At 38.9% G+C, this 27566-nt stretch overlaps 1 protein-coding gene across 1 annotated transcript; it reads right to left on the reverse strand.

Moving 5' to 3' along the window:
• Positions 1-436: 436 nt before the first annotated feature.
• ATIC (5-aminoimidazole-4-carboxamide ribonucleotide formyltransferase/IMP cyclohydrolase) lies at positions 437-27566 on the reverse strand. Its single transcript, XM_040228567.1, has 16 exons — positions 27367-27566; positions 26924-27050; positions 25333-25409; positions 24579-24645; positions 19570-19658; positions 18731-18882; positions 18242-18398; positions 15293-15418; positions 14354-14461; positions 13486-13571; positions 12401-12490; positions 10992-11120; positions 4469-4561; positions 2861-3043; positions 1731-1886; positions 437-1408 (listed from the first exon to the last, which is right to left on the reverse strand). Exons 1-16 carry the CDS (start codon positions 27383-27385, stop codon positions 1289-1291), a joined length of 1779 nt encoding a protein of 592 aa, XP_040084501.1. The 5' UTR covers positions 27386-27566; the 3' UTR covers positions 437-1288.

The raw sequence follows: 27566 nt of genomic DNA on the forward strand, positions 1-27566 counted from the left end.
TGTGCCTAGCACAGTGTTTAGCAAAAATGAGCTTTAAGAGTATCCAAGAATGGAAGCATTGGAAACTTGAAGACCTGCAGGAACTCATGCTCTCAGGAAGGGACAAAGACTGGGCTTTAGTAAGAAGGTGCCCCCAGAGGTACCAGGATGGCACAAGCTGCCCTCAGCGGACGGTTCATAAATGAGTGAGGGCTGATGTTCTTCTTCCTGGGCCCTAGGCGCTCCCCCAACTTAAATACACTGTTTACTGATCCAGATGTTTTGTTATGGGTTTTCTGCTCAGACTGCAGTAAGCTAGAAGTCCTGGCTCCTTTTAGATAGTGGTATTAGAAACCACGACCTTAGTATTAGTTATGTCCATTGCCCCTGGGGTGTCACACTTCTTGGTGCTCTCAGTTGATAGAAGTAGTCGTGTATTTTCTAAAGTGTGAGAATATTCCTTTAAAAAACTTTCTACTTTGTTTTTATATTAACTGATTGAAATATTTACAAATGAAATATATAGACTTTGCTTCAAAATAGTGTTTAGGCATTGCAAGTAGGGTAGATAAAACTTAAGCAGTCATGAAATATTATAGATACGTAGAATTTTACTATTTTGTGTTCATCCCAAAACATCCATAATAAAGATCTTTTAAAAATTCAGAAAACTACTCACAACTATATGCTAATTAACAATTTTGAAAACTTAAAACAGTCAAATTCCTAGAGGGAAAAAAAATACTTTGCTAGAAAGTACTTAGAAATATAAAAGCTATTTAAGCTAAACCAATTATTAGAAATTATATTTATTGGTATAAATTTTTGGACTAATCCTTCTGCAGATAATTATGAACACTGGCCAAAAATATTTAAAAGGTCTATTTGAAGCTCCTGTAAAGCAACGAAAAGCTGGTGGGAACCAAAGGGGATCAATCTTCAAAGGGAGAGAAGATGGTACGTCAGTTCTCCACAAATTGATCTACAGATTCAATGCAATGCCAATTAAAATCTCAAGAGGTTTTATCCTGTAAAAACAGAGACTGATTCTAAAATTTATATGGAAATGCCAAGGACCTGGACATAGCCAAGAAATCTTTCCAAAAGACTACTGTGAAGGACTCACACTACCCAATTTCACAATTCACTATTAAGTTACAATAATCAAGACAGTGCCTATAACTAAGACAGTGTAGACTGAAGATTATGAAAGTTTTATGCTTTAGTTTTAAAAAAGGTTATTTTCAAAATTCCATACATGATTTTTCACCTACACATAGGCAGGGTATAAAATAATGTATTGATGAAGTCAGTGATGGAAGAGCCGGAGATTCGTGTGAGCAAGGATTATTCCCAGCTCATCGCAAGCCTCGATCACAACTTTGTCAGCGGCAGAACCGGAAGGGGCAGCGATGTAGGCCACGCCACTCTGGGAGGGGAAGACAGAGACCAACTCTCAAAATACAACCTCATGCCAAAACATGCCAGAATCAACCACTACCACTGCCAGCCCCAGGAAAGAGAGTAAGCTAACAATAATTCACACTGCATACTGATTCACTGTCAAAGAGGCAAAATAACAGAATTTGGGCTATCCATAGAGCAAATAATTCTCTAGCTATTATACTGATACATCGTATCATCACAACTTACATATAACTTATAGAACTGAAAAAATCAGAAGCACTATTTCAAAACAGTTATTACATAATAACCAAATCTATGCAAACACACACCAACTTCACACTTACCCTCTTAGCTCTGTCTATATTGTCCCGGAAAGGAAAGAAGGCATCAGAGCTGACGGAAACTTCATTAAGTTTGTCAACCCATTCCTTTTTTTCTGTCTCGGTTAACAGCTCAGGGACCTCCTCAAACAGTGCCTTCCACTTGATCAAATCTTCACCCTGTAAGTGGGGACAGGGAGGAAAGACAAGTATTACACCATTTTCAGTACTATCTGATACAAATCAGAATGCTGGGACGTACTCTACAATCTACTTTTATTCTTACTCATATATGTTAAGTCCTCTTCCAGGACTTAGAGCCCAATTTGCTGTGTAATAATCAAGCAGAAAAATCAAGTATTAACGTCATTTTTAAAAAAGACTGTTTGAAGCACCTCCTGGTTACAAGGCATGTTCTCCAGCAACACTTGTTGATTGTATTGTGGATTCCTATCCCTGGCTGGACAACCTAGTGGAGCTGACTCACCCCCTCAGAAGACCGGAACTTAATTTTTATTTTGTAACCACTACCCATTAAGCACTTGTATTTCCAGAAACTGGGCTAAGTCCTACGTTTTTTAGCAGGCTACCTAACACCTGCAATTTTAATGTCCTCTCATACCTTCTTTAAGGTAGAAAACATTAAAGAACATGAACCATAACACAAGTACACTGAGTTGTTAATGGAGTTTCTGGAGAATGTGGGGGGCATTTGCCACCTGCTGTCAAGTAACCTGTATGCCATGCTGAATACACATCCATCACACAGCAAGCAACATGCCTGGCACTGTGACAGACATCCAAGATGGGTGAGAAACAGTCCCTGCCATCCAAACTCAGAACCAGCAGGGGGCACAAGCATACAGAACTAAACCAGGGGCTACAATCTAAGAAGACAGATGATCTGTGGCGTCGGAAAGGGATAAAGAATGCCAAAGAAAGGTAAATGAGACAGAGGTTGTTTAGACTAGTAATTTTAGGCAATTTAAAGCTTCAAGAAAAATATGATGGCCAAGAAGTTCATTCAAGTTTTTCCATAACACCTTACAGAAAAACCCAAACAAACTTTTTGGCCAACCTAATACCTTTTCTCTTTGTAGTGATGACGACAGTTAACCAGGAAAGGGTAAACCACTCAATAACAGCCCTTTTACCTCGCCGATAGTTCCAGTAACATACTGATCGATGGCATTGGAGATTTCTGCTCTCTTCACGCCAGTTTTAAACTTCATGGAAAGCACTTGTGGGTGATGTCTAAGCCACCAATAGTTTGCCTTATCACCTGCAAGGCGTGTGCAGTGTATACGAGACTGCTGTCCTGCTCCGATGCCAATAACCTGAAGAACATGGGCATTAAAATGAATACTTCTCCAACGTGTTTCTTAATGGATTTTTTTGTGCATAGTCCCCTCAAATCTATCAATTTTGTGGAGAAAAAAAAAAATCAGGCCAAATGAAGTACAAATAGTTCTAAAAGGTAGGGTAACATGTTTTATAAATACTATTCATATTTTACTCTTCAATGACATTTGAGGCATGTTATTAATATTACAGAAGTTTCTAGAACTTTTGGATATCAGCAGTAAAGTGTGGTCTTATTGGAACTTGTTAGACCAGCAGCCACAATCTTCCAGATTTTTGTTACTACAGGTTAGCAATCTTTCAACAGTTTTTAGTCACTAAGTCGTGTCTAGCTCTTTTCAGACAGTAGGCAATCACTAAAATGCTGAATTTGAAAGGGTCTTCCAGGTTATTAATATTAATTAATTCCGATTAATATCCACTATCCCCTCTCACTTATGGGCTAAATAATTTAACAAATGTCTAGAGAGGAGCTTAAGACACCATGAGAAGAAACAGTGCTAAAGTTATTATGGTAAATCCAGGTTCACCCCAGAGCTAGTAGAGTTCTGGTGATGAGCCACCTTGGTTCTATACTCTGTGGGCTGAGGTGACGTGAGGTGAAGTCACTCAGTCGTGTCTGACTCTTTGTGACCCCATAGATTGTAGCCTACCAGGCTCCTCCATCCATGGGATTTTCCAGGCAAGAGTACTGGAGTGGGTTGCCATTTCCTTCTCCAGAGGATCTTCCCAACCCAGGGATCGAACCCAGGTCTCCCACATTGTAGGCAGATGCTTTACTGTCTGAGCCACCAGGGAAGCCTACTCTGTGGGCTGGTGCACTAAGAAAGAAGGTCTCTAGCTTAACATCAGTTCAGAAGAGATGTTCAACATCTTGACTGTGGTAGTGGTCAAATAATCATATAATCTGTGCAAAGTGTTAAACTTTTTTAAAAAGGGTACATTTTATTGTGTATAAATTTATACCTCAATAAAGTTGATTTTAAAAGATGATGCTAACTCCCAGCTTGCAGATTCTTAGTAAAATGACTTACAGAATATAAATAAAAATACCCTTCAAGCTGCAAAATAATGGGCTAGTAGTACTTTCTACTTCCTCTTCACTGGAAATACTACTGACAGGGAGGAGGGGAGCAAATAAACTAGTTCCATAGGAGCTATTAACGGTCTGCTAATCCAAAATGTGCCAGCTCTTTCCAGGTAAAGAACAAGAGGACCATTCTAACACTTAATGCCAACAATACTTTGTAGTCATCACCGAGTAAATACTGACAAACCCAAAGAGAAAAACTTGGCAGCATCTTCCTTTTCAAGCCAGTCTAGTTCCCAAGGCAGATGGATTTTTGAGTGTCATTTTATAAAACCAGTTTCCCTCCAGGTGAGCCTGGCCGCTCGGTTACCTGGCCATTCCTGGCATAGCACACGGAGTTAGACTGAGTGTACTTGACAGCGACGGTGGCCACGATGAGGTCCCTGAACGCAGACTCCGGCAACTGGAAAAAACACAGTACAGTAAGTGCTGTTTCTTTCAAACGCCGCTTGACTTTTAGCATCCTACGCGTCATTTATTATAACAGGCCTCTAATGCAGGTCTATCCTTCAGATGAGGGAATGGAAGTAACTGTTCATTCAGTTCAGCTGCTCAGTCGTGTCCAACTCTTTGTGACCCCACGGACTGCAGCACACCAGGCCTCCCTGTCCATCATCAACTCCTGAAGATTACTCAAACTCATGTCCATTGAGTCAGTGATGCCATCCCACCATCTCATCCTCTGTCGTCCCTTTCTTCTCCCGCCTTCAATGTTTCCCAGCATCAGGGTCTTTACAAATGAATTAGTTCTTCGCATCAGGTGGCCAAAGTGTTGGAGTTTCAGCTTCAGCATCAGTCCTTCCAATGAATAATCAGGACTGATTTCCTTTAGGATGGACTGGTTGGATCTCCTTGCAGTCCAAGGGACTCTCAAGAGTCTTCTCCAACACCACAGTTCAAAAGCATCAATTCTTCAGCACTCAGCTTTCTTTATAGTCTTTATAACTGTTCATAGGAGCCACTATCATGTTTTACTGAAAGGATCATATTTAACCTATTTGTCATGGAACTCTGTGCAATGCCTAATACATCACAGACTCAAACTGACACTACAGCAATTTTGGCTTAAGCCTGTTTACATATCACACTAGACATGAAAGCTATATCCACTCCAACACTGACAAACAGTATTTTCTCTATCACAGTATCAACAAATAACTGGAGATGCTATTAAAATTTATGTTCAGAAACAGCACTGAGAATAATTTGTACAGACACTACAATCAACTGTGATGCACACACATCCAAGGCTCTTCAGGCAAAATAATATTAGGATCATTTTTTGGTTTGCCTAGAATATTCTAAGTAGAAGGTATTAAAAAATGTATTATGAACTAAATACTGGTTCAAATCGAATGAGACAACTATGATAACTAAAAACGTCACTATCTTTACCATAAAGAGCAAATAAAATTGAAAAGAACGATAATGATCTATGTTGGTATGCTAAGTGGACAGAATATATAAGCACCTAACTGAAAAACTGATAAACCATCAAAATTAATACTTCTGTTCTTTGAAAGGTACTGTATTAAGGATAAAAAGATAAGCTACAGACTGTAAGAAAATATTTGTAAACTACATATCCAGCAAAGAACTAGTATTCAAAACATGTAAAAACCTCTTAAAACTCAGTCACGAATCTAATTAGAAAATGGGCAAAAGACATGAAGAGACATTTCAAGAAAAATGAACACATGAAGAAGGGAGAAGAATATAAAGGAAGATAAATCTACCATTCTCAGTCACAGGTTTCCAAATTTCTATTAAAAATATATGTGAACAAGTAGAGAAGAACTTAGATAAATGATTAAAATCACAGACTGGTAAAAATATCCAAGATAGCACAGCCAGAAGCACAAAACCTCTCAAGTTCCACTAAATTATTAATCAGTCCAATACCTTTAAACCTATAAGGAAACCTTACAAAAATTAAGATTCTCAGTAAATAGGCATGGTTGTCAGCATGGGTACCATGGAATTTGGCTCAGTGCCCTTTCAGTATTTTTAAAAATACATTAACCAAGGTTAAAAAAAAAAGTGAAAACAAAAAAAAAAATCCAGGGCCCCATTTTACTGTTCAGTTCAGTTCAGTTCAGTCGTGTCCAACTCTTTTCGACCCCATGAATCGCAGCACGCCAGGCCTCCCTGTCCATCACCAACTCCCAGAGTTCACTCAGATTCCCATCCATCGAGTCCGTGATGCCATCCAGCCATCTCATCCTCTGTCGTCCCCTTCTCCTCCTGACCCCAATCCCTTCCAGCATCAAAGTCTTTTCCAGTGAGTCAACTCTTCACATGAGGTGGCCAAAGTACTGGACTTCCACTTAACAAATACTAAATCAGCCACATTCTTCCTAGGAATTCATAGTTATGGTAAAATATTTTTATAGATAGAACAGAAGAATTAAAAGTGAAACATTTTTTATCTTCTTGTGGCTCTTTTGGGCTGAGTTGCTCTGGGCTTCTGAAAGGGTCTGATCTCACTATATCTGACTATTTTTTATTGTGGCAATAACTCCACTAGTGTTTTTAAAAAATTTCTTCTTCTCCCACTTCTTCTCTTTCTCTTCATCTTTCTCTCCCCTCTCCCCCTTCTTTCTCCATCTCTATGTCTTGGTCTTTCTCTCGCTCAACAAAGACCTATGGTAATTTATAACATATAAAAAGAATAATACCTGTTTTGATAACATTCCAGTTACTTCATCGAGACAATAAATTTTTGACCTGATCTCAAGATAAATCTATAAATCTTTAATGCAGAGCTTCAGGAAAACTGTAAGGATAGTTGAGAAAAATTGCTAATCTGCACTCAAGACTTTCACATTATTTTCATCCAATTGACTATAATAATGTAAAACTGTGTTGTTTAATTTCCAAATGCTAGAGGATTTTCCAGATATCATTCTGTTATTGATTTCTAACTTGAATTTCTTGTGGTTAAAGAAATTTGAATTGATTGAGATGTATTTTATAGCTCAGAATATGTTCTATCTTGGCGATCGTCCCATGAGAACTCAAAAGAATTATATTCTGCTTTTGTTGGCTGAACTGTTCTATAAATGGAAATTAGGTCAACTTGGTTGACAGTGTTGTTGAAATTTTCCATGCTCGCTCTATCATTTGTTCTAGCAACTATTAAGTGACACCTTGAAATCTCAATCAAAAGGAGACTTGTCTACCTACTGTTATTATTTCTATCAGTTTTTGCTTCATATATCTTTAAACTCTGCTGTTAGGAACATCACATTTAGAATTATCATGTCCACTTGATGAATTGACTTTTATTTTAAAATGTCCCTCTTTTCCCTAGTAATATTCCTTATTCTTAAATCAACTTTGTATAATATTATACACTTGTGCTTTTTTTAAATTAGTGTTTTCATGGTATATCTTGTATCCTTTTACTTTTAACCTATGCACTTTTTTTTTCACATTTAAAATGAGTTTTGGACTCTGTGGGAAAGGGAGAGGGTGGGATGATTTGGGAGAATGGCATCAAAACATGTATAATATCATATAAGAAACAAATCGCCAGTCTAGGTTCAATGCAGGATACAGGATGCTTGGGGCTGGTGCACTGGGATGACCCAGAGGGATGGTATGGGGAGGGAGGTAGGAGGGGGATTCAGGATTGGGAACACGTGTATACCTGTGATGGATTCATGTTGTTGTATGGCAAAACCAATACAATATTGTAAAGTAAAAAAATAAATAAATAAAATGAGTTTCTTATATATGGTATATAGTTGGATCTTACTTTTTATCCAGTCTAACAATCTTAGTTTTTTATTGTAGTGTCTGGGCCATTTTCATTTAATGTGATTATCAACGTGTCTGGGTTTACATCTACCATTTTGCTATTTATTTTCTAATTGCCTATATGTTCTTTTTCCTTTAGATTAATTTTAAAAAAGTGTTTCCACTTTATCTCTACCATTGGTTTATTAGCCATTTTATTGTATGCCTATGTACAACTTAATCACTTTGCTCTACAGCAGAAGTTAACACAGCATTCTAAATCGACTATACTTTAATACAATTTTTTTAAAAAGGAATGAAGACCACTAGGAATGGTATCTATGTAGGTAAATATGTGATAATGGTAGGTATGGTTGGTTAGATAGTGAATATGTGAGTAAATATAGAAAACAGATTTCCAGAATCTCTCTACTATGTAATTGACTAATTTAAAGGACCAATATCAATGCATTTGAGGTTTAAAACATATGAAAATGTCTGACAACAATAGTACCAAGGGTGAAAGGGAGGAGATAAGAGATACATTGTAACATCCTTACAGTATACTTTAAGTGGTATATAGACTACACTGTAGAGAAGCTATTGTAAAAATAAAATGGCTAATAAACCAATGGTAGAGATAAAGTGCAATCACTTTTTTAAAATTAATCTAAAGGAAAAAGAACATATAGGCAATCAGAAAATAAATAGCAAAACGGTAGATGTAAACCCATTTTACTGTGAGCTGCTTCAAGTAACACTGTTAACCCAGGACCTCAGGGTCTTTACCAAAGGAGTGGATTCCAAAAACCTGCAAGATATGTTTACTTATGATTCCTATATGTTCTTTTATTTTAGGGCACTATTAACTTTCAACAATACAAATGAACAGTAAATCAACAAAGATCATGCCTTAATCGCTACATGCTTATTAATAGAACCATCCCGATAAAGATTTTAAAGCTTATTTTCAGCGTTCTACTTAAAGCCTCAGAACTCAGACTGGGGAACAACAGCCAACTAACTCATTGTCCACTTCTGTTACAAAATGACTTGTTAAGAGACTAATCCTTTTCTAAGAACTAACAGAAATACTGAATACAGAGCTCGTAATATATCCAGTACCTAAAGGCAAGAAGCAAACACCCTGGTGATAAAGAAGCAACAGTGTGGCTGTTTTCCCCTCCAGGCCTTTTTCTAGTTGCAAGGTGGTAACTAAGAGGTGAGCCCTATGCTCAGCTCTATGGAAGGAAAATAACACTAACCAGATGCTCGAAGTATCTTTATGAAGTATCTTTATGGTTTTTTCATATTATGGACAAAAAAACTGATCAACAGTCAACCTACAAAAGAAATGGAAAATTTTGAGTCAACCTAAGGATTATAAACCCAGGAGAAAGCCTCTCAGAGAGCCTGGAGAACAGCTCCAAACAGGTAAGGGTGTGGCAAGCATGTATTTGATGTTGATGAAGGGGTATATGCAACCAAGCACACATCTCAGAAGGTCACTGCTATGCTTGAAGACCCACCTTAGTTAATGGTTTCAGTGCTCTTCTAAGTGTGGGATGATCTTCTGTGATGCAAGAAACTCGGCTTGATAAAATCTCCTGAAAATATCTAAACTATCTGAGGGCCAGTTCTGTCAAGTTTCTCTAGAGCACAAAGTCCCTCATCCTGAATTCCTTTCAGTGACTGCAGTGGCTAAAGACTTGATTCTTACGGAAGTGTATGGTAGGTAAGCCTGTTAATTTTATGATCCGCTCCCTCTCTGTCTTAATTTCAACCAGAGTTTGGGAGGCATTTCTTGACTAGTTTGTTCCTCAGTGCTAGGAATGCTCCCTTAGTTCAGGCAAGAATTTTACTGCTTGGCCACCTGATGTGTTATTACTGGACTGGTCCCTTTTAACAGTAACCAAAAGCCTCCGGGCCACGTCTTACTTGTCTGTTACGGTACAAGAAATGGTTCCCTCTTTTTGCTTCTTCCCAGATCTACAGTTACACTGTCACAATCATTGACTTTATAGGAAGATATATTTGGTCAATCATTTCAACTCACTGCAAAGTCATCATTATTTTTATCGAACGTTCAGTCACACATCTGCAAGGCAGAATGATGATCGAGCAGGTAGTTCTATCATTGGGGAGGCCTGGTTAGTACATAATACAGAGGCACAGTGCACACTCAGGGGCAGACAGGAGGCCAAAGGGCAGAGAGTAAGTTTTATGTTTAAATTTTTCCTGTCTTGCCTTAAAAATATGAATTTTTAGTTTATCTGTATCTCACGTCAAGCATTCAGTCAAAAATGCCAGGCATACCAGCAGACAAGACCAGATAACGATGAAGTTAGTTACACATCCAAAGTAATAAAAAAAAAAAAAAAAAAGTACAGCCAACATCAGATCCAGAGAAAATATCCTTTAAAACTGAAGGCCCAATCAGGAGATCTCAGAAAAACAAGTACCAGCTCAACCATTTCCTTACTGTGTAGCCAAATCTCTTAATTGTCCTCTATGTCACAATTTTGTGATCTTTACAATACAGATGACAGTGGTCATGCTCCACCCAGAGGCAGCTGTGCATATTAAATGATATAAAACATGTAAAAAAAAAAAAAAACACCCAATCCAGTATTATCCTAGGAACATGTCCTTCTAAAATACGACAACAGGACAAAAGCAAATTCATTACTACATGTAAACATGGACCACAGCACTGAACACGGAAACAACCTAGATACCCATCACAGTACACAGACTGCCATGGGCCTTTCTGATAACGATGTGGACCTATGCTTATTGATACAGAAACATAATTGTAGCTTATTGCACGGAAAAAAGTCAAGTGATAAAAAACATGATCCCATTTATGCAGAACTGAAGATGACTAACCACATACACACAGATAAACAAAAGTTTCTAACATGGTTGGTCTTCTGCTCACTTTTCTCAAACTTACTTGACAAATCAAAGAAGGACCAGCTCTTTGCATATTGATCAGTTTTAAGATATGGGCCTTCATAAATGCATAAGCATATAAATATTAGAAAACTGACCTACTGAATTACTGGTATTCAGTTATTTTTCAGACTTACATCTTTATTCTTGGTAACAATGTTGCTAAACAGTGACCTGTTGACAACACTATTATTTCTCTTCTGGCTTAAACGAAGACCAAAGAGAGTTCGAACTTCATTTTCATCTGGATTGTAAGACTGGTCCATCTAAATAAAACACAGATTTTAAAAGTTAAGAGTAAAAAAATCTACATCTCACAAAATCATTCACTTAATTTATGTTCAAGGTATATTATTACAAGCAAGGTTATATGCATTTTTTTTTTCCCCTGACTTAAGCAGGTACAAGATCATTTCAGGATGGATGTAATAGAATGGCCAGGCACCAATATTTTGCTCCAAAACTTTATAGGCTTTATAACCTCACAGGATTTTGTAACTTACACCAACATAATAGAACCAATGATTCCAACAGAGAATTTCTGGTTTTAGTAACTGAAAGCACTACCCACATATTTTTTTTTAAAACAAAACAAAACAAAACAGTAGATGAAACAGATTAGCTACAAAACAGGCAGTGTCACAAAATTAACCACTAGTTTTCTTTCTAACAATTTATTACAAATACTCAGCCAAGATTAAAAAGTTCAATGGAGAATAGCATTTATAGTATGTGTCTTTGTCATTTGGAAAGGGGTATGTCATTCATGGCTCTCTTGACCTCTTCCAGATTTCGATCTGAAATGACGGGACATGGGAATAACCTATGTCATAATACTACTCTCTCCCCAGACATTTTCCTATACTTAAACAGTACAGAAAGCACTGATAACCTGTAACTCAGAAGCAAGCCCTCATAGTAATTCTACTTAATGTGCATTTTCATGAATTCTAAAATGGTCCTTTTTTTTTCCATTATAAAATTTCTAAAACTGAGATGTGCCCACCTATAACTGATGTCAAAAAACTTGCCCCTGGTCAGGCAGAGAAAACAGGTTTTTCATGGTTGTAATTATGTGTCTAGGTGCAAACTTAGCCAAATTCCCAAACAAAATATTGAGGAAGCCCTGGTATTCTTCTCACACCCTGAACCATGATACTGTCTTGTGCTGAATATCAATCGAGTATTTGCTGAATATGCACAGACTATGTATTTCAGGAAAGATGAGCAAGAAATTGAAAATATTACTTTAAAAAAAGGTAACAGAGTGGCAGAAGGAAAGGAAAGATTTCAAATAACCTTTAAGACCTTTTGAATAGGAAACCATTTTAAATAAATTATTTTTTAAAAAATTAAAAGAAAGGATGAGAAAGCTATCTTGATCTGAAACTCAAAAAATTAATAGGAAGAAAAAATCTGCAGGATTAAGGATAAAGAAATCATAGTAAAGAAGGATAAATTAGAACAGTTATCAGTATAAAGGAAAGATTAAATATGGGGAAAAACAAAAGAGCAAATTACTACTGCAAATATGAATTGCACTAACCTGAAGAACACAGTAATTCCCGTTTTTCTTTTTGGAAAGTATTTTCAAAGCTTCATTTTCATATCCCGGGGCAATAATACCATCAGATACCTACACATGTATCAACATTAGATATTAATTTCTATTTAAAAAAATCAGAGAATACCTCCTAAACAATCTAGACATACTTATGTGTCATAAATAATGCAGCAGCAGTTTCTGGTTTCTACCTCCACTAGAGAATACAAACACTACACTTGGAAAAGATAAGTCTGTGCTAGAAGACAACTTTTTACAGCTGATCTTATCTCATTAGCGCCCTTTTGGTTGTCTGTTTCAATTTTAATGAAGAATATATGACTGATTTGCTGTGATACATGTATCTTAGGAAGACACATGACTTTTTTACTATTCTGTTCAGGGGTTGTTTTGCACTCATTAGACAGAGCACGTTCTTCCAGTTCTGGCTCTGCTAGAACTTGGCTAAATGATCCGAGGCAAGGCAGGCTCCTCAAGAGCAAGAGAAGGGGTTCAGTGGAAATCAGAGATTAACACAGTATAGCTGAAGTCACAAAAGGTACAAAAGTCACAGCTCACACCCCAAGCCTCATGCTATATATAACCTATAATGCAGCATGCCAGCTCCACTCCAGCTGGGGATGGTAGGGGTGATGGTAAGAAGCCCTGAGATGAAACTAAATATCGTCAGGCCACTGGCCCTGTTAGTTTTAATGCTAACTGTTTCCTTCCAAGCTACCTGAGCTAACCGCACTCTTCTTCTGTTTCCCCAATCCCCAACACCACCTCCCTACCTTTCTGGAATGCTTGCTTGGTACTCAGTTGACGGGGGTTACTTTTTCAGAATAGGTTATAATTTCCCCCACTATACAGTCTCTTTCATTACAGACCTAATGAAGGTATACAGTCAGCTTCAGAAATAATTCTGGCATTAAAATAATGACTAGAAAATTTAAAAGAATTAAATATATAAAACTTTACATCATAATAGCCAAATACAGACATTATACATTATGGTTTCAATAAACACTATGTAAAATTTGGCTCTACTTAGTTATATATGGATCAAGATAAAGAATTCCACTAACCTCTCTGGAGATAATCTTGGCAGTAGGGACATCACAAACATCAGATAATGCAACAAAGTCACCAAATGAAGACATCCTATCAGCCCCTGTAAATAAAAACTAAAACGTTGTATTTATCACAGATTATCCTTATACAGAAAAAAATAACATTCAAAAATCCCCAAAGTGACCACATAAAATCTAACTTGAGATTTAAACAATAGATTAGTAAGTTGTTTAACTGAAATAATCATCATGAAATATTCTTTAATTTTACCTTCTAGAGCAACATTCAGCAAAGGGCCTGACAGTAAATATTTTTTAAGCTTTGCGATCTCTTTGTGTTCCAACTCAGGGTGGAACAGTCACTGACATACTATATCACCCTACTCCAAATGAACTATATTGGTAAAGATGGGTGGTGGGCTGGATTAGCCTGTTGAATAATAGCTTGCTAACCCTTGCTGTAGAAGGTAAACTATGATAAAGTATCTCAATAACCTCCCATTAATGTTGTTATAATATTCATAGACTATTAAACTCATGAATTAGACATCTGTGAATTATATAAAATATTAACTTTAACCAAATTCAGTGTACTTAAATAACCACAATTTAAGCAAAACAAATACATTCAATAGCCTAATCTGAAATTTTGTGCACCAAATCCCAAGTGTGTTCCCCTTTATTACATTAAAATACTAAAACACACATTTTTATAAACAAATTTATTCCAAGGCTCTCATGTAGTTATTCTGAAGTACTAATAAAAAATGAATTAAAATAACTTGAAATCTTATAACAAAAAGGATATTTAAGATATTACCTTTCCTCTAAAAAAAAAATGAAAAAAAAAAAGAGACAAACTACATGCTATTATTCGTCTGACCTCTTGCTCTTGCATATGCAGTGGCTATGGGTGTGAGGGTTTTGTACAGATCATAGACCATACAGACTTTGGCTTCGTCTTCACTGAGTGGAATTCCAACAGCAGCACCTGGTATAGAGACCCATTAATGAACCCAAAATCTCAGTTACCACTTTTCAATTCCTACATTAGGACAACATTTTTCCAAACGTCTGGTCTATGCAGGGTACTTTCTAGTGCTTATGCCAAATTAAACAAAAGCCTACTTAGCCAGATAATTAAATGCCAAAATGGAACTGCAGGGGAGGGTGAAGCAGGGGAGCATCTCTCCTCTCTGGCCTCTGAGATAGAGCCACCGAGTCTGCCAGCACCAGGCGTGTGTGTATGGAGCGACTTCACTTCACTACTGACCCTTTCTCTGTCCTGCTTGATATCACACACTGTTTTCCTGCTGCTCCCATTGTCTGAACATCCAAACAATATCTGAGAGCTAATTATGTGGTGAACTGTCAGTGGGAGTTATAAATAAGTTGTAATGTTGACCAAGACACAGAAGCAAAAAGGTCTCTCAGACAATGGCCATAGAAAGTTAAAAGTGTTGTAACAAATTCTTGATGTCTGCTCAGTTAAACGTTCAGCCATGTGGAAAAATGTTAGTCATACTGCATTAGGCAACATCACTTTTATTTTCTAAAACATGCTTCCACTACAAATAAAACTATTTTCTGACCTTCCCATCTTATAACAATGTTACACATTATTTTTATGTAAATAATATGTGTGCATGTTATTGTTATCTGATTTTATCCCATTACTACGTTGACATCATTATTAATCAAAAGTGGTTTCGGACTTCCCAGACTGTTCACATTTGCTTTAGAGTCTTGTCAAATTTCTAAAAACTTTAAAAAGAAGTTCATTTTGAACAGTTCCAGAGAATCCCAGAGTGCAATGCTTTACCTGCTGGGCTAACATGTTTGAAAGATGCAGCTGCTGGAAGGTCTAAAGCTTCTTTGAGCTCCTTCACCAGCTGCCAGGCGTTCAAAGCATCACACAAGTTTATAAATCCAGGGGCTCCATTCAGAACTACACATAAAAATACACATGAACAAGCAACGTCAGTAAGATGTATACATTTCCTAGAAAAAATGTTAAACATATAAAAACTGCACAAAAATGCTTCAAAAGAAGTATAATGAAGAGGCGAACAGATATACATGAACATATAAGAACTCAGTGAGATGAGTGAATAGAGCCCCAGAGTCTGAACCCATGTTACCAAACACACACACACACACAGAAATGCATGAACATAAATACGAGCACGCACCATGAGGACCAAAGCCAGCCAACCCATAAATAAATCAGCAGAGAATTCAGGAACAGGAAAAAGTACAACTAGACTAGCAATCATCAGGGATCCACTTCAGTACAGAACGAAGATAAAATAATTGTGGCAACTTTACTGTACAATTTAGAGTATTTATAATATAATATAGGAGAAGGAAATGGCAGCCCACTCCAGCACTCTTGCATGGAGAATCCCATAGACAGAGGAGCCTGGGGAGCTACAGTCCATGGGGTTGCAGAGTTGGACACGACTAAGCAACTGAGCATAATATTTTAAAGTTGAAAGTCGTGTCAGTTTAAGAAATAATGTTATAAACTAAAGCAGGAGTTTAGTGGGTGGGAGAGATGGAGGGAAAAACTCATGTGATGGACAGCGGAGGAGGTCCTCTTCTTTTAATTGGACTCAGCAGGCTTGGCTTCAAGTTGAAATGCAGTTAAAAAGGAGCCTGCAAGTTTTTTGCTGCCTATTTTCTTAACAGTGGTAGGATTTTTAAAAGCCAAAATCTTCTGAATAAATATTTATAAGAAGTTTAGCATACACACACAAAGTAATGGGCCACCAATTAAAAACAACTTAATTTCATTTCCTCTGTGTTATCTTTAATAGCAGATACTTTCACAAGCAAAACCTTGCCAATTATCTACTGAGTGCCTACTACAATGTTAGGCACTGTTCTAGGAGCTTGGGATGTTATCAGTGAATAAAACAGTCCCTCCCAAATTACTGTCATCATGAAGATTATGAGGGGAGCCAGAAAGGAAACTAAACGTGAAACAAAATTATACAACAGAAAATTAGTTATTTATCCAAATGAATTGAAGGCTTGGGTCTATACAAAAGCATGTACAAAAATCTTTATAACAGCTTTATTCATAAACTGCTAAACAGCATCCTTCTATTTTTGATGTCTTTCAATAGGTGAATGGATAAACTGGTACATTCACATACAATAAAATATTATTCCGTAATAAGAGGAAATGAGCTATCAAAAGACATGGAGGAACCTTAAATACAGATTGTTAAGTGAAAGAAGTCAGTCTGAAAAGACTACATACTGTTTGTTTCCAACTATATGATATCTGGAAACAGCAAAAGTATACAGTGAGAAGATCAGTGGTTGCCTGTGGTTAGTTAGAAGGCTGAAGGGGAGCAGTTTTTAGGGTGGAGAAACTATTATGCAAGATAATATCAGGTTTCCCTAGTGGCTCAGTGGTAAAGAACATGCCTGCCAATGCAGGAGACGTGGGTTCAATTCCTGGGTAGGGAAGATCCCCTGGAGAAGGAAGGAAATGGCAACCCACTCCAGTATTTTTGCCTGGGAAATCCCATGGACAGAGGCGCTTGTCAGCCTACAGTCCATGGGTCCCAAAAGAGTTAGACACAATTTAGCAACTGAACAACAGGATAATTTTCATAAGATGAATAAATTATGTTTGCCCAAACTCATAGAATGTACAATACATTTTGAATCTAAACAATGGATCTTAGTTAGATATGTGGTATGAGCAAAAAAAACAAAAAACAAAAAACCCTGCTCTTTTTAATAAGATTACTTGGAAATAAAGTTCCCTTAAACAAACAAAAAAAGGTCTATTTTCACAGAGCTCATGCGAGAGGTACCGAAGAAGCAAAATAGGCAACAGTAAACAACAGAAGTTGTCCCCCACAACACTTCACCCTCAAAGTCTTTACACCTACAACTCTCTCCTCTGCCCGCTGGACCCACCCTTCCCTTGTACCAGGCAGTAGGATGTGCTTGCTCACTAAACAACCCTCCTTAACAACAAGTCAGGGCTTCCCTGGTGGCTCAGATGGTAAAGAATCTGCCTGCAATGTGGGAGACCTGGGTTCGATCCCTGGGTTTAGGAAGGTCCCCTGGAGGAGGGCATGGCAACCCACTTCAGTATTCTTGCCTGGGGATTCCCCATGGACAGAAGCCTGGTGGGCTACAGTCCATGGAGTTGCAAAGAGTCGGGCATGACTAAGCGATGAAGCACAACGAAACAGAATCAAACAACTGTAATTGTAAAACTCTCTTATTACTCTACAAATCCTTAAGCCCTAACTAATTTCAAAGAATTATCTTTATCATTCTTAGTTCCTAACCTCTCATTACTATTTTGGCTCATTTCAACCAGGCTGCCAGATCGATCCATCATTCCAAGGAAATCACTTTTCTGTAACTTTCTCAAATCAAATAGCCACTGCTCTCAGCAGCCCTGTTTCCTCTGAAGGTTCCTCTACTGCCAACCTCAAGGTTTGGTCCTAACCATCTTACTATGAAATGCAGACCATCTTATCCTGTCCCAACATCTTCAAAGCCAATATCCACACAAAGATACTCCAATCTGTATTTTTAACTTGACTTCTCTTCAAAACCCTGGATTATCACAGTATTTGTTGTTTACAAGTCCCACTGGCAACTCAAATTTCAGACAACTATAACAGGTACCACGCAATTCATTTTCTAAAAAGTGAATCACGTCTCACACAATAGAAAGAAAGACACATACACACCCAGATATGGCAAACCATGCCACGTAACACTCAGCCTTTACCTGTGATAGGGAGCTTGGGCTTCAGGGTATACAGCTGGGCAGGAGTCTGATGAGGGTTCATTCCATACCTCAGGGGCATCTGAGATACTCCTTTACTGTACTCTTTCCTGAAGTAATCTGAAATTGCTTCATCATACTGTGCTGTATGAGTAAAAGCCTAAAAAAAGAGTTAAGGTTTGCGAAATACCCACAGTATTTCCCAAAGTGAGGTTAAAAATGGTTTTCAAGTGCTATATATCCAATTACACCCACAAGCCCACACACACACTCATGCAGGAAAGACACCAACTAATACTAAACAGCACAAAGAATTACGCCCTGCCACTTCTCTTTCAACTCTTAGACAGAAGACCTCTCTGAATGTTGGTCTCTCCATTTCTAATAAAAGGATAATGGCTCCAAGCAGAGCCCCGGGAGGTGATGTGATGTGGTGAGAACGGAGTACTACTGGTTTTGCAAACACCACACCAGATAAAAGCGTGTTCCCACCTTCAAGGCTAACTGGCGTCTTGTCTCCAAGGATGTGTCTTTGCTGTCAGAGTCCCGCATCTCTGAGGCTACAGCTGCATAGTCCTCCGGCTCACACACTACTGTCACTCGAGTGTGGTTTTTGGCTGCGGCTCTCAGCAGAGTCACTCCTCCTTTGAAGAAGAAAAGATGCTTTGCATTTTCATCAGTTTAATCTCTTTCAAATCAAGTGACTGTACATGCTGTGCGTTCATGAAAACATGCTCAGTCATTTCTGATTCTTTGTGACCCCAAGGACTTTAGCCTGCTTGGTTCCTCTGCTCGTGGGATTTTCCAGGCAAGAACACTGGAGTGGGTTGTCATTTCCATCTCCAAGGGATCTGTCCAATGCAAGGATTGAACCCGCATCTCCTGCTTGGCAGGTGGATTCTTTACCACTGAGCCACCTGGGAAGCCCCAAAATTAAGAAAAATAATATGTGCGTGCTCAGTCATATTCGAAAAATTAGCCAGATCAATCTCTACACCAAGAGCTCTGAAAACATCAATGAATTAATCACCAGAGAAACAGGAGACGCTGGTTTGATCCCTGGGTAGGTAAGATCCCCTGAAGGAGGAAACGGCAAACCCACTCCAGTATTCTTGCTTGGAGAATCCCATGGACAGAAGAGTCTGTCTGGTGGGCCACAGTCGATGGGGTCACAAAGAGATGGACACAACTTAGTGACTAAACAACAACAATCCCAGAGACTATCTTCTACTCCTTCAACAGTGCACACTGGGACTTTCCAGGTGGCTCAGACGGTAGAGTCATTTCATTTACAGTGTAAACAGTCTGCAAAAATGGTTTTTTAAACTTACCAATATCAATATGTTCAATAGCCTCTTCAACAGTTACACCTGGAGAAGCCACTGTCTTCCCAAAGGGATACAGATTACAAACAACAACTCTGAAACAAAGAGGAATTCAGCTATCATTAAAAAGTGGAAACTTCCACCATTTACACGTAACTGCTAACATTAAAACATTAAAAAGAAATTTTAAAAAGCAGCAAAATGGCTGTCTGAGGAAGCCTTACAAATAGCTGTGAAAAGAAGAGAAGCAAAAAGCAAAGGAGAAAAAGAAAGATATAAGCATCTGAATGCAGAGTTCCGAAGAATAGCAAGGAGAGATAAGAAAGCCTTCCTCAGCGATCAACGCAAAGAAACAGAAGAAAACAACAAAATGGCAAAGACTAGAGATCTCTTCAAGAAAATTAGAGACACCAAGGCAACATTTCATGCAAAGATGGTCTCGAAAAAGGACAGAAATGGTATGGGCCTAAAAGAAGCAGAAGATATTAAAAACAGGTGGCACAAATACACAGAACAACAGTACAAAAGAGCTTCACGACCCAGATAATCACAATGGTGTGATCACTCACCTAAAGCCAGACATCCTGGAATGTGAAGTCAAGTGGGCCTTAGGAAGCATCCCTATGAACAAAGCTAGTGGAGGTGATGGAATTCCAGTTGAGCTATTTCAAATCCTGAGAGATGATGCTGTGAAAGTGCTGCACTCAATATGTCAGCAAATTTGGAAAACTCAGCAGTGGCTACATGACTGGAAAAGGTCAGTTTTCATTCCAATCCCAAAGAAAGGCAATGCCAAAGAATGCTCAAACTACTGCATAATTGCATTCATCTCACACGCTAGTAAAGTAATGCTCAAAATTCTCCAAGTTAGGCTTCAGCAATACGTGAACTGTGAATTTCCAGACCAAGCTGGTTTTAGAAAAGGCAGAGGAACCAGAGATCAAATTGCCAACATCCGCTGGATCACAGAAGAAGCAAGTTCTGCTTTATTGACTGTGCCAAAGCCTTTGAGTGTGTGGATCACAATAAACTATGGAAAATTCTGAAAGAGATGGGAATACCAGACCACCTGACCTGCCTCTTGAGAAACCTATAGGCAGGTCAGGAAGCAAGAGTTAGAACTGGACATGGAACAACAGATTGGTTCCAAATAGGAAAAGGAGTACGTCAAGGCTGTATATTGTTACCCTGCTTATTTAACTTCTAGCAGAGTACATCATGAGAAACGCTGGGCTGGAAGAAGCACAAGCTGGAATCAAGACTGCCGGGAGAAATATCAATAACCTCAGATATGCAGATGACACCACCCTTATGGCAGAAAGTGAAGAAGAACTAAAGAGCCTCTTGATAAAAGTGAAAGAGGAGAGTGAAAATGTTGGCTTAAAGTTAAACATTCAGAAAATGGAAAAAAAAAAAAAAAAGGAAAATGAAGATCATGGCATCTGGCCCATCACTTCATGGGAAATAGATGGGGCAACAGTGGAAACAGTGGCAGACTTTATTTTGGGGGGCTCCAAAATCACTGCAGATGGTAACTGCAGCCATGAAATTAAAAGATGCTTACTCCTTGGAAGGAAAGTTATGGTCAACCTAGAAAGAATATTGAAAAGCAGAGACATTACTTTGCTAACAAAGGTCTGTCTAGTCAAGGCTATAGTTTTTCCAGTGGTCGTGTATGGATGTGAGAGTTGGACTATGAAGAAAGCTGAGAGGCAAAGAATTGATGTTTTTGAACTGAGATGTTGGAGAAGACTCTTGAGAATCCCTTGGACTGCAAGGAGATCCAACCAGTCCATTCTGAAGGAGATCAGTCCTTGGTGTTCTTTGGAAGGACTGATGCTGAAGCTGAAACTTCAATACTTCGGCCACCTCATGAGAAGAGTTGACTCACTGGAAAAGACCCTGATGCTGGGAGGGAATGGGGGCAGGAGGAGAAGGGGATGACAGAGGATGAGATGGCTGGATGGCATCACTGACTCGATGGACGTGAGTCTGAGTGAACTCCGGGAGTTGGTGATGGACAGGGCGGCCTGGTATGCTGTGATTCATGGGGTCGCAAAGAGTCGGACATGACTGAGCGACTGAACTGAACCGCTAACATGACCAAAACCCCTAGTGATTTAAAATATGAACTCTGAGTTTGACACTTGAAAGTTCTAATAAGTTACAGTGAAACATCAGGACTTCTCATGGTTGCAAGAGCACAGGGAAACAGAAGGGACCAGAGTCAGCAAATGCACTCAATACACATTATTCCCACCAAATCATAATGAAATGTTGCTGCCTGGGTAACCTTAGCTAGCCACTAAAAATTAAATATATATATATATATATATATATTGGCATAAATCTTCATTATATTTTAAAATGGATCCTTAGAAATAACATCTAAAGCACAAGCATAAGTTGGATATTACCATAATTTAAAGGTTTTATGATGGTCAAATGATACCATTAAGGTTATGAAAACAATCTAAAGAATGGGATAAAATGGATTCTTACAACTCAATAATAAAAAGATAAATAATATAGCAAAAACACAACATTGTAAAGCAATTATATTTCAATTTTTTAAAAATGGGCAAAGCATCTGAACAGACATTTCTCTGAAGGTATGCACATGAAAAGATTAGGGAATACAAATCATAATTACAAGAAACCCGTGTTATACCCACTAAAAATGTTAAAAGGAAAAGAAAAAAAGATAACAAATGTTGGTGATGATGCAGAGAAAGAACCTCTGTATACTGCCAGTGGGAATATAAACTGATGAAGCCTGGAAAATAAGTCTGGCAGCTCCTGCAAAGGTTAAAGAGTTACCAGATAACCATGAAATTAACATTCCCAGGTATAAGCCCAAGAGAAATGAAAATATATGTCCACACAAAAACTTGTACACAAATGTCCAGTTTCTTTAGTCAGTATATCCCCAAGTGGAAACAATCCAAATATCCATCAACTGATGAATAAATGAGAGTATATCTATATGTGATGTGAATAGTCGCACAGTCGTGTCCGACTCTTTGCGACCCCATGGACTGTAGCCTACCAGGTTCCTCTGTCCATGGCATTTTCCAGGCAATAGTACTGGAGTGGATTGCCATTTCCTTCTCCAGGGGGTCTTCCCGACCCAGGAATCGAACCCGGGTCTCCCACATTGTAGACAGACGCTTTACCATCTGAGCCACCAGGGAAGTCCGATAAGTGATTACTTTTCAGCAACAAAAAATGAATCAATGATATATGCTGTAACACAAATGAACTCTGAAAACATGCTAAGAAGCTAGTCACAAAGGACCATGTATTATACAATTCCACTGACAGCAGTGCTCATATAAATCCAGAGATGGAAAATAGGCTGGTGGTGGTCTAGGTTGTTAGGGAATATGGAGATTGAAAGTTAATGGGCAGAGTTTGGGGCAGGAGGGAGAGTGCCAGAGGGAAGGGCAGGGATGAATATATTCTAATATTAACTGTGGTGGTAACTGTGCAACTCTAAATATAATAATAATTACTGAATTATCTACTTTGAATTGAGGAATTATATGGTATGTGAATTATATCTGAGTAAAGCTAAAAACAAGAGAGTTCTAGAAAAACATCTATTTCTGCTTTATTGACTATGCCAAAGCCTTTGACTGTGTGGATCACAATACACTGTGGAAAATTCTGAAAGAGATGGGAATATCAGACCACCTGACCTGCCTCTTGAGAAACCTATAGGCAGGTCAGGAAGCAACAGTTAGAACTGGACATGGAACAACAGACTGGTTCCAAATAGGAAAAGGTGTATGTCAAGGCTGTATATTGTCACCCTGCCTATTTAACTGCTATGCAGAGTACATCATGAGAAAGGCTGGACTGGAAGAAGCACAAGCTGGAATCAAGATTGCCAGGAGAAATATCAATACCCTCAGATATGCAGATGACACCACCCTTATGGCAGAAAGGGGAGAGGAGCTAAAAAGCCTCTTGATGAAAGTGAAAGAGGAGAGTGAAAAAAAGTTGGCTTAAAGCTCAACATTCAGAAAATGAAGATCATGGCATCTGGTCCCATCACTTCATGGGAAATAGATGGGGCAACAGTGGAAACAGTGTCAGACTTATTTTGGGGGGCTCCAAAATCACTGCAGATGGTGACTGCAGCCACGAAATTAAAAGACGCTTACTCCTTGGAAGAAAAGTTATGACCAACCTAGAAAGAATATTGAAAAGCAGAGACATTACTTTGCCGACTAAGGTCTGTCTAGTCAAGGCTATGGTTTTTCCTGTGGTCATGTATGGATGTGACAGTTGGACTGTGAAGAAAGCTGAGTGCCGAAGAATTGATGCTTTTGAACTGTGGTGTTGGAGAAGACTCTTGAGAGTCCCTTGGACTGCAAGGAGATCTAACCAGTCCATTCTAAAGGAGATCAACCTTGGGATTTCTTTGGAAGGAATGATGCTAAAAGTACTCCAGTACTTTGGCCACCTCATGCAAAGAGTTGACTCATTGGAAAAGACTCTGATGCTGGGAGGGATTGGGGGCAGGAGAAGGGGACGACAGGATGAAATGGTTGGATGGCATCACTGAATCGATGGACGTGAGTATGAGTGAACTCCGGGAGTTGGTGATGGATAGGGAGGCCTGGCGTGCTGCGATTCATGGGGTCGCAAAGAGTCAGACACAACTGAGCAACTGAACTGAACTAAACTGAAAGCTATTATACATATGCAACAAAAAGAAACTATGAATATTATGCAAATAACTAAGTTACTTATATGTACCACAAATTAGATAATTTTTTAAAAAGCAAAGGCTGTTTAAGCATAATTATGTGTTTGAGTGATATAAATTTGGGAAAATCAAAATGCTTACCCACATACCATGTCACAAACAAGGTCCTCAATAAATGTTTACAGTAAGTAATCAGGAAGCTAAACCTAATGTTAACCTTGATATTTAAAAAGAGACACCAGATTTGGCTTGTCTTTGATCCTTAATGTACTAAAAGTTCAACTTTGAAAATTTTTACCTTATAAGATTGAAATCAAGTTTGGCCATGTCAGCACTATCTTCTGGGATATTACGAGCCAAGATTCCTAATTCAACAAAGTTAAAGTATTAGGTTCTAAAAACAAGTCAGAATAAGGCACTTCTTTCCAACATGACTGCATCAATCATGTTAAAGGCCCCAGCACTACCTAATTAAGAATACCAGAAAGTACAAAATTAGGATTAGTGAGTATACTTAAAAACTGTTTGCATCAGTTCCCTATTCCCTTTTCCTTAAGCAACACAATGTAAAAGGAATTTCACCTAACTGTTGTCAGTTCCATCAGTGCATATACTCTCATACGTAGTAAAGCATTTTAAAAGATTCCTTTGAAAGTCAGTTACCATGTGACGCTTTATTCCAAGCTTGAACCATAGCAAGAGTTTTTTAAGACTCTAAAACCTAAGTATTTCCATTAACTCCAGCAGGAAATAACAAACTCTAAATTATCAGGCCAGGACTAACAGCTACCAGAAGAATCCATCAGGTAATAAAGCAAGCTAGATTGTATTTTAAACATTCTTATGTAGTATGAACTTTAGCAGCAGATGTGACAAAAACAACGTAACCTCACAGATTTTTTTTTTTGAGCTATGATCTGCCTTTTTCCTTATTCCTGCTTATTCTATTAACCATAAGATGATATGGAAAAACCTCAACAAACTTTGTGGCCAACCCATTGCAAAGTTTATTGAAAACCACTATTTAAAATTGAAGATATCCAACCACTTACCAGCATGGACTGCAGGATGCAAGGTTTTTACACGCCCCCCTAGCATTTCAGGAAATCCAGTTAGCTCAGATACATCTCTGAAAACAGATAAACAGAATATTGCTACTGTTTCTGTGAGTTTCATTTTACAGTTTATACCATTTCAAAGCATCTTCCACCATTTTTTCAGAGCCTGGATTTTCAGAATTCAGAAAATGAATCATAAGCCATACTAATGAAATATTAAGAAATAAATTCAACTCACAAGTAGTTTGACAATATACAATAAAATTATTAGTATCTTTATCTCAGTAACATATTAAAAGGGATAGCAAGGATTTAGCCTTTTGGATTGACTTACATAAAAGTTAAAAACCTTTACACTGAAAAAACCAAAAAAAACATAAAAATGTAAGCTGGAAAAGATATTCACAAAGTATGACCCAGGGTCAAATAAAAGACAGCATTTAAGTATCAATCCATATCCCCAAATTGATCTGAACACTTTCTCTGGCTGAATTTACAAGCAAATTTTTATTTATTTTTCTTAAAGATTTATTTATTTATTTTGGGCTGTGCTTGCTGGGTTTTCCTCGCTTCCCACAGGCTTTCTCTAGTTGCAGCAAGTGGAGGCTATTCTCCATTTGTGGTGGCTTCTCATTGCCATGGCTTAGGTTGCAGAGCCACAGGCTCTTGGACGCCCGGCGTTCAGTAGTTGTGGCACAGGGGCTCAGGTGCTACATGGCATGTGGCATCTTCCTGGAGCAGGGATCGAACCTGTGTCCCCTGCACTGGCAGGTTTATTCTTCACCACTGTACCACTAGCGAAGCCCTCCAAGTTTTTGAAAACCCACAACATGTGGGGGAAAAAGCAAAAAGCAAAACTATCTGTCTTCTGTATGGGCTATGAAATAAAGACCACGCTTATAAAAACCCTGGAAGAAAAGACATCAACATGTTGTACACAGTTACCAGATACTGGGGGAAGAGAGGGTGAATCTTAAGAGATGAATTTTAATGATGTGAACAGTTTCACTAAAGAGCCAGTCAAAACAGATCATGTGGGGCAAATAAGCCCCAAAGCCACAACTTTCAGTGAAGCCTGTGAGCCCTAGAGCCCAGGGCTTCTCTTGTGAGTCCAAGAAAAGACAGGGCAATGAGAAGCCCCTGCAGTATAACTAGAGATTAGGCCCCCACTCACTGCAACTAGAGAAAGCTTGCTGGCAGCAACAAAAAGCCAGCACAGCCAAAAATAAATCATTTCTTAAAAAAAAAAAAGATCATAGGCATCCTGAAAATCACAACTCCCTTCTTGCACAACAAACAATGCTCCTAACATGCACTGTGTTATAACATTAATGTGTTATAAGATTCGGCTGAGGGGAGAGGGGCTCTGAAATGAGGGCTCTGGAGGTTCCAAATCCTTACTCTGTAAACTTGAAAATAAGTTTAAGCTTCCTGCAAAAGGTGATTTAACTTACCAATCTCACATCACTGTTGGGAGGAGTAAATAATGTTATTTCATGCAGTGAATGGAATACAGTACTTTCTGGTCAACGTCACCAAACTACGTTTGGATTGGACTTAACTTAAAAAGCAAGTTGTGCCTTACCTGACTGCCAAACCAGCATCTCTGAGGGCTTTTGCAGTCCCTCCAGAGGCGATCAGATTCAAACCAACAGAAGCTAAGTTCCTGGCAAACTCCACAAGGCCAGTTTTGTCAGAGACACTAAATAAAGCTGAAACAAAAGACATTTCGCATCACTCTCGGTTCAAGACACTCTGTGCTTCAAAGCCCAGGGGGTCCAGGGGAGGGGGAGCAGTTTGGAGAGGGCATTCGCGAATCTTACGGTTCCCACTACTCAGACTTTGACCCGGGGTCGGGTCCGCAGCCAGCGAGCCGCACTAGAGCGCGCGGGCCCGGGCCTTGCTGATCGCAGCGCCGCCCCCCAACCAACCAGGGCCCCACAGCTCCCATCTGGCCGCCGCCATCGCCAGGGTGAGGGAGCCGCGGAGGCCGATGGCGCGGCTCCACCAGGGCGCCGAGGAGCTCACCGAGCTGGCCGGGTGCCATGGCTGCAGGCGGCAGCGGTCCGCGGACAAGTTGGGAACAAACGCGGCAACAACACGTGCGGAAGGAGACGGTGCGACCAGAATTTATACCGGAAGGAAGCAGGGCGGGCCCGGTGATGTCTTGATCCGTCACGTGATCCAACCTGCCTATGTTCAGTTTCAGAATTGGAGCCTCAGGGCTG

This window comes from Oryx dammah, unplaced genomic scaffold (assembly GCF_014754425.2).
Source record: "Oryx dammah isolate SB20612 unplaced genomic scaffold, SCBI_Odam_1.1 HiC_scaffold_27, whole genome shotgun sequence".
NCBI classification, from domain to species: Eukaryota; Metazoa; Chordata; class Mammalia; order Artiodactyla; family Bovidae; genus Oryx; species Oryx dammah.

Bases quoted from the DNA above. Each gene is read 5' to 3' on its own strand.
- ATIC (XM_040228567.1), bottom strand. The intron at 15,419-18,241 runs GTAAAGGCTGAG...TTTTATGTGTAG, and splicing joins GCCCAAGCTCCCTATCACAG to TTCTGAATGGAGCCCCTGGA. The intron at 12,491-13,485 runs GTTAGTGGAATT...ATACATGTGTAG, and splicing joins CCAAGATTATCTCCAGAGAG to GTATCTGATGGTATTATTGC.